The sequence below is a fragment of the Cariama cristata genome, unplaced genomic scaffold, assembly GCF_000690535.1.
Source record: "Cariama cristata isolate BGI_N322 unplaced genomic scaffold, ASM69053v1 scaffold20646, whole genome shotgun sequence".
Classification (NCBI taxonomy): Eukaryota; Metazoa; Chordata; class Aves; order Cariamiformes; family Cariamidae; genus Cariama; species Cariama cristata.
Window position 1 is genome coordinate 5325 of NW_009622951.1, and position 8037 is coordinate 13361.

The 8037-nt window shown below is 47.5% G+C and overlaps 1 protein-coding gene across 1 annotated transcript in view; it reads left to right on the forward strand.

Moving 5' to 3' along the window:
• RNF123 (ring finger protein 123) overlaps positions 1-8037 on the forward strand; it is a 37746-nt gene that overhangs the window by 2991 nt on the left and 26718 nt on the right. Inside the window, 10 exon segments of the mRNA XM_009702553.1 lie at positions 942-1021; positions 1855-1952; positions 3161-3215; positions 3543-3628; positions 4395-4481; positions 4984-5051; positions 5959-6084; positions 6820-6934; positions 7763-7867; positions 7999-8035. Of these exon segments, the coding sequence (XP_009700855.1) occupies positions 942-1021; positions 1855-1952; positions 3161-3215; positions 3543-3628; positions 4395-4481; positions 4984-5051; positions 5959-6084; positions 6820-6934; positions 7763-7867; positions 7999-8035 (857 nt within the window).

The window sequence follows — 8037 nt, forward strand, 5'->3', positions numbered from 1 at the left end:
AAAGTGATGTATTGAAAGGGGAACAACCTCAACATGGTGCATAAAATGATGGGCCTTGGGCTGACTTTTGCTGCATAGGAATGAGATTGAGATGGGAATACTAAGTCAGAAAAAGAAAGCAGGAAGTTAGGTATTGTTAGCAAAGGGATGTAGGATAAGGAAAATCATTATGCCACTGAATAAATTTGTGGTTTACTCTCATCTCAAGGATCATGTGGTTCTGGTCTTGCCAACTCCAAAATGGTATTTTAGAGCTGCAGAGATTTTGAGGAAGGATAAGAGCAAGTCAGATGTCTGGAATGGCTCTTGTACAAGGAACAGCTAAGCAAACTACCCTTGAAAAGAGAGAACTAGAGAAGGGCAGTATGAGAAAGTTCTCTAAAATTGTGGCACAGAGGGGGTGCGTGAGAGTCTTCTCCTCAGTATGAAAACAAAATAGTTCTCGCTGTTGCCAGAGAGAGGATGCTGGGCTAGTCTGACCTTTGAACTGCTACAGCTGCTGGTGTGGTCCTGTCTCTTCTTTTGTATTATGAAATACTTGGAGAAAAAAACAAATCCTGACTTATACCATGTTTGTATGATGCTGACTGCAGCAAAGTTGTGGTCCACAGTTGTTGCTAATACAGCTGGTTTCTTACTGCTACTGTACTGCAGTACAGTTTTCTTACTGCCACAGAATACTCCTGAGCAGACTCAAGATTTTAAGATCCTTTGTTAACTACATTGCTTGTTCATGCTGTATTTGGTCCTTAGTCCATTCATTGCCCCAACACACTGAGCAGCAAGTTCTTTAGAGTCATGACAAGAAACATAGATTGACAGAACTTCCCAGTTCATGTCTCACAGTGCTGGACTGTGCGGACACATGTGTCTGGGCTGCAACTCTTTAACACTTGGAGACAGAGTTTTCTGAAGAGCTCCTGTGCATGTTTATTCCCTAGAAAGCATCTGACGTTCCAGAACCTACAGGAGCACCTTGACCGGTTGCTAGCAGAGGAGGATGGCTCTGAAGACAGTCGAGGTAGGAGACACTGTGTCTGTCCAGTTTGTGCTTCTGCTTGTGCTGCTTAATTAGGTGGACAAGTTGTATCATGAAAGGCAGTTCCCTGAGTAAGCGTTGTTCTACCCTCCTGTGCTCTAATTTATTGTACCTTTAAGTCCTACCTGTGAGGGGCTCATCAGCCAGCCCTGGAGCTGGTCTGCTTGCAGATGGAGGAGGCATATTTGCAGGTGAAAATGACTGGGAAAGGAGTTTTGAGGCAAATGTTGGGTATATTTCACTGATAATGATATGCAGAGCCATTGCTGTGACCAGCAGTGTGCAGTGCTATCCTCAGTGGGAAATGCAGAGGCTTGTTGACTATTTTCACATACTGGTCTCCACTGTAGGTGTTCATTTTGGGCCTCAAGCTGTTGCCTGTATTCTTGCTAGCATCTGTTTCCCTGAATGAGTCAGGGTGTGGCAGGGTACAACCTGGCTTCTCTCCTAAAAAGAAGAATTTTTCTTGCTAACTGCAATCAAAGCATGATATGTTGGCCAAACATTTTGCTCAGTTTAGTTAGGTCTTTGAATTTTGCCAAAGTAAAATTTTCAGGCGATGTGGAAAACTTAACATATGACCTGAATGCTGCATAGCTAAGACCTTGTGTGTTGCTATGAAAACTTCCTTTTAAATCTCACTGGTATCTCCTTTCTTGAGGTTCTCACAGTCTAACACAGGTAACGCTATTTTAGTCTTCCTCCAGTGTAGCAGAATTCAGGTGCTGTTGTAGTTGAGCTGGAGGCACTCATCAGGTGTACTGTTAAATCCTGCACAACTTTCCCTAACAGGTTTTCTGCAACTCTTGTTTCAGATCAGGTAGCAGAGGGCCGGCTTGGTCCCTCTGCTGTGGTGTTGGACCACACAAGCGGTTTTGAAGGGCTCCTGCTTGTCGATGATGACTTACTTGGGGTGAGTGTGATGCTGGGTGCAGCAGAAAATGGTCTTGTGGGACTAAAAGCACTTTAGGTTTCTTGGTTTGTTCTTCATAACAGATCCCTCTCACTGGCTTTGTAGTGTGTTGTAAATGGAGTCTACCCAGAAAGCTGTAGGATCCTGGAGGAAATGAGCTCTCCTGGGATAAGGTCTAGCAGTAGCCCTAAGTCTCAGCAAGCTCTGAGTGGAGCTGTGAGGAAGTGAAAGGATTACCCCGGCCCAGGGGCTCACTGAAGAGCTTGGCTAAGCAGAGGGAAGGCCAACAGCCAGCTTTCCTGTCCCTCCCTCCAGCAGACTGCCTCTTCCTTCCTTCCTTCTGGTCTTCTCTAATGGTGGTGAGAGGCTGAAGCTGAGGCTTTCCTTTCTCCTTTGTTTCCACTAGCTCCCTGCTTGCTCCTTAGCTGATGTTCTTCATGCAAAAGATCAGCTGAAAGAATCCAGTGGAATTTAATCCTTTCCTACTTCAGTAATTTCTGCACACCTTTCGCCCCTTCACTGAGCATGCACATACCGTGCTTCTGTGCTCATTCCCTCCTTAATCTATGTATCCTTTTTTACCTCTAGCAGAGCAGGCTGCTCTGGTCTCTGCTTTCCTATTAACCGCCCGCTGTAGCTTAGCTTGGGTGTACCTAGAACTTACCCTCATATCAGATCAGACTGGCTTGCCTGTGAATTCCTTGTTGCTACCTTCATCTCTTCTCCATGGTCTGTCGTGAGATTGAGAGAGTGAGGAGTTAACAGGTTCAGTTTTTGGGCAGCATGTTACCTGCCAGCCCTGGGCTTTAGTCTAGACACCCTGAATCTATAGTTTTGTTGTAACTTGTCCAGGATTCAGATGTCTTTCCTATATAATAGTCGCTTTTGTATACTTGTCACAATTCCCTGGGAATCTGCCTGTCACCACCTTGCCCTTGTACTGCTAACATGCTGCATGCTTCACTGGGGTTTATCAAGTACAGATGAGCTGTGGGAAGGACCTGGATGGTTCACGAGGGCCTGTCGGCTCTAGGTATAGCTGCCGGGATGGGGAGGATGTCCCGTCTCTTTCCTACACTGTGCTTGTGAATAGCTCTCCATCTTGCCTCAAAACCAAAGTTTTGAGGGCTAGGACAGAAGGAATGGGTAGGGCTGAGCAAACCTACCTTTTTCTCTGACTTTAAACTATCTTTTGTTTGTTGGTCCAGGTGATTGGCCACAGTAACTTTGGGTCCATCAGGGCCACGACGTGCGTATATAAAGGTAAGGAGATAAACCAGTGGTGCTTTGAAAAAAGACCCTAGGAAGAGTGTATGGAGAGTTACACAACTAGAGAGCTCAGGAAATCTTGAATATGTTCCAGATCTTGAATCCTTTCTTCCCCAGTTCATCCACTGGCTTTTCCAGGAAGTCAGAAGGATGGAGGATTGTGTGATGCTGGAGTGAAGAGGTGGGAGGGGAATCCTGGGCATGTCCCAAAGCTCCTTTATGTGCCACATTTGTTTCTGTGGCAGCAGAGTCAGGTTCGGCTTCTCTAACAATGAGCCAGGCAGCAGGGATTTACTGGGTGGTATCTCTTTTTTCTTTCAGGGAAATGGATTTATGAGGTGCTCATTTCCTCCCAGGGACTCATGCAGATTGGCTGGTGTACTCTCAACTGCAGATTTAATCAGGAGGTAGTGTAACTGCTGCACATGGCACAGGGCTGCTCGGTGTCCCTCCACTGCTTTTTAGGTCAATGTGGAGCGTCGCATTGATGCTGTGCTCCTGCCCTGCTGGCATTTTGTGCCCAGCACACACACTAGAAATACCAGGTCCACTGTTTTAGAAATCTTTACTAGGCTTTCTGGTCTGTGTTCACAGAATGCTGCAAAGTGTGAAAGCCTTGCACACTGGCTGTGTTACTGTGCTCTTGCTGCACGTAGCCACTGCTATATGTTGACTTTCACCTGTCATCTTCTCTGGAGGGTCTGCAGTGCTAGTAGCCTGTCTTTCGGGATGGCCCTCAGCAGCTGGTGCTATGGGGCTTTTTTTGCACGGGAGAGGCAGGCCCAGGCCCGCTCTTCTCAGACACTGGGTGGGATGTTTGATGATGGGAAGGGATATCAGCTGCAGAGTTTCACTAACTTGCCGCTCTGCAACATGTGAGAGGGGAGGTAGGTGATGGGCATCCTGGGGGGCTGTTTTGACGAAAGTTGGAAGTGTAGGATGCCAGTACTCTTCTTCTGACCCAAGAATGAGTAGGGAGTGCTGTATTTCTCTGAATCAAACATCACAGGCCACTGGATTCACTCTTAGAGTGAGAGCTTTTCCCAGGCAGAGCATGTGTACTGTCAGCTACTCTCCCTGTCTGCTGGTCTTCCCCTTAAAGCTGCTCTTGCAATGAGAGGGATCCTCTATGCTTGGTCTGGTCTGAGTCTCCTCTTTCATACTTTGGTGCAGGAAGGAGTTGGAGATACACCAGATTCGTATGCGTATGATGGAAATAGGGTGCGCAAATGGAATGTGACTACTACCAACTATGGCAAAGTGAGTAGCTGTCCTCCCAGGAACGGGATGTAGAGTAAGGAGAAGAAAGCAGCTGGCTCCTTCTGCTCGCTGGATTCTGCTGGGCCTTATGAAATGCCCTCAAGTTGTCCTCCCTGCTTCAGTCTGCTCTTGGGAAGGCTATGTGCCAGCAATTGTTTGTACTTTAGGAGTGCTGGACATGCTATGTGGGTGCTTTGTTTAGCAGCCCCAACAGACTGATTCCCAGCGTAGTGCTGCTGTTGGTCTCTGGAAGGCTCTGGTTCTCTAGCACATCAGAGGACGATGCAGTGTTGGGGTAAATATATGTTTGATCCTGTGCATGTTCCTAGTGCTGGAGGGAAAAAAGATCCCAATCAGTGGCTTATGTGCAGCTTCCAGAAGTGTCTGAAAATGAACTCTCGCTTCTTCAACCCTGAATCACAGGGATTGGTTGGGTTGCAGTCTTTCTTCTGATGTGAGCACACCCTGGATATGTTTAACCTTTTCTCTCCCTTTACTGCAGTCTTGGGCAGCAGGAGACATCGTCAGCTGTCTGATAGACCTTGATGAGGGCACCATTGCTTTCTGCTTGTAAGCATCTTTGCCCAGTTCCCTGCTTTGTTGATGTCTGTGTGTAACATAAAGGTTTCCTCACTGCTCAGCAGGTTGCTGAGCCCTGTTTCTGGCCTCTCACCTGTAAGTTCCTTGGTAGTTCCAGCCTTTGCTTTTCTGCTTTGTGTTCAGAAACCATCTAAATGGACTGTTGGGTGTCCTAAGTTCAGGTGAGACGGTTTGGCAGAAAGACGTTGAAGCTTCAAAGTCTGTGTAAAGATTGTTAGGATTTTGGAGGGGAGGGCGTCTCATGTGATGCTTAATAATACAGCTGGCTGAGCCACACTGATTGCTTTTGTGGTCAGTGTAGACCGTCCCTGTCCTAGATTCACAAGCAGCTGTGGAAAGGCTGATAAATCTCCACCCTCCAACTCCCGTGCACAATAAGCAGAGGCCAGCCTGAATAAGAATTGTTCCCTGGCCCTAAACTACAGCCTGCAACGAATCAGCCAGAATTAAAAACTGTTAGATGCTCCGTGCCATCTTTTAGAGAAGAGTAGATTGAGAGTGTTATCCTTCTATTTCCACCAGCCTCAAATGGTTGAGGCCAAAAATGTGAACTGTCTTTAAAATGTCCTGCTGGTTAGTTATCTCATAAGGATTTGGGTTGTCCTTGAAGCTGAGTGGGCTGTGCACGGTGTGCAGACTCCAGTGCCTTCCTGTGCCATCGTATGAAAATGGGAGGGCTGCTGTGCTTCCCATGGCTATTACTCAGCAAAGCTGTGATGTTTGCATGTGTGCCAGGTTAAGAGTGACAGGAGACGTGACTGACTGATGTGTCTGTGTTGGCAAGTTGCTGGGAGGGGAATGCAGATTCCTGGTTTGCCCAGTTGACCTCAAAACCCTCCTACTGTGACTAAAATCTTGTGGGTTTTCCTTCTTTCAGGAATGGCATATCTCTGGGAACCGCTTTTGATAACATCACGAGGGGCGCTGGAATGGCTTACTTCCCTGCCATCAGCCTCTCCTTCAAAGAGTCCGTTGCGTTTAACTTCGGAAGCCGTCCACTCCGATATCCTTTAGGTGTGGGGAGACGAGGTCTGAAGGGAGAAGAGCCTGTCCTGAGACCATCTTTGGAGGCTGTAGAATACCTGACTGCAGTTCACTTTCTTCTATTGGCACTTGTGCACAGAGGAGACCAGGGTCAAGGAGAGAAGAACCAGATAGCACCTCCGCTGGAGCAGAACTGCAGGGCACACAAATGTCAGTGCTGGTCCCCAGCAGTTTCTGAAATGAGATTTTACTTTCAGCTCTGAGTCAGCAGCTCCTGCTGCAGCTGGGGGCTGCCTGTTCCCAGGCAGTCAGATCCTGCAAAGATCTCCCTCTCCAGTTTTGTAAACCCTAATGCTGCTGTGCTGCTGAGCCTCTTGGCCACTAGTCTCTTCTACCTGCCAGCCATATGGGACCTCTGACATGGTGTTAACGTTGCCTGCTGCCTTCCTGTGCAAATGCTGAAACCTGCAGCTCCTGTCAGAGCAGCCCTGGGTTGCCTGTTGATAGCTGTAGTGAAGGCTCCTGTCAGTCTTTCTGATGAGAGCAGAAGTGTGGTGTGAAATACTTGCTGCTTGCAGTGTTGATGAAATGGGGATAAGAGCTTGTGGCTTATCATCCATTTGGAAAGCATGTGGTTTGAACTGTGACTGAGACATGCGTGGGTGTGAAGTAAAATAGAGATGCAGTCTTTTCCTTGCACAAACAATAGAATCCCGAAAGGATTGGATTGCATTTTACCTTAACACTTGCCTACTTATCCAGTGGAAGGTTACCGCCCCTTGCAAGATCCTCCTGTTGCAGACCTAGTGAAGGCTCGCAAGCTGTTAGGCTACTTGAAGAACGTGATCCATATTGGAATAGATGTGACGGTAGGCTAACATCACAGGGTGGATCTGTGGGGTACCATGCTGGGAAGTGTGGTTCTGCACTTCTCAGCACGTGCTGGCAGCTCAGATGTTTCCATACACCTGAGAATTTAAATGCTTGCATGCTTTTGCATGGGGCGTGCATGTCCGTGGAGCTCCTCTGCTTGCAAAATGGGATTCCTGATAGTTCCAGGACTTAATTTAAATCATACTTGACTTTGTTGTTCTCAGTCCTATGAAGTTTCATTCCCAGTATGCGAGAGATGATGCTTGTCGGGGTCAGAACAGCTGGATTTGATTTTGCAGCCTTGAGTGAAGCTTGTTGATATCCTAAACTTTTTACTGATGTCCTGGTGCATTGATGTGGTGAAATTCTGGCAGGTCCACCTTGAGAACTGTTTTGGCTGTGGCACTGTTCGCTAGAAACCATTTTTTTCCACGACGGTGAGAGATGATCTGTTTATGCCCAAAGCATAGGGAACGCCATCTGCTATGGTCTTGTCTTGAATGGAGGCCTGCTTTACTAGCTGACCTCCTCTGTAGGGATTCCCATTTACAAATTATGTACACTTGAACCCTTTTGGAAAAACATTGTCCAGATGCATGCATGTGGCTGATAGTAACTGACATCTGGACTGCACTACAGAGCTCTCCAGAGGCATGGGCCTGGTTGCTTTGCCATCCTATATTCCCGTGTTCAAGGTTTTTACTGCAATCGGGCGTGGGACAGCAAAGAGTGGCTGCTCCAGGCCTCTGGTTCACTCAGTCGTTGGTGTATGGGTGGATTGGGCTGGATCCAAGCCATGTGTTTTTCTGGGTTTGTCATTGCAGGAGGGGAAGCTGGTGGAGAAGGACACGTCCATGTGGCAGCTGCAGGGAGAACCCACAGTGTTGATTACATTAGCTCACATCTTCAATTATTTCTCCCCTCTTATGGTGAGTTTTGCCTGCCTTTTACAAGCTTCTGTAGCTGCCTGTTATTGTGCTTGCAAGGGGAGGTAAACCTCAGCTTTCGCTGGGAAGTGACTGTGCCTTGGAGGGCTGTTGACGTGGCTCTCTGTCTGCAGTGCAAGGTGTACCTGGTGGAAGATGTGCTCATGACCTTC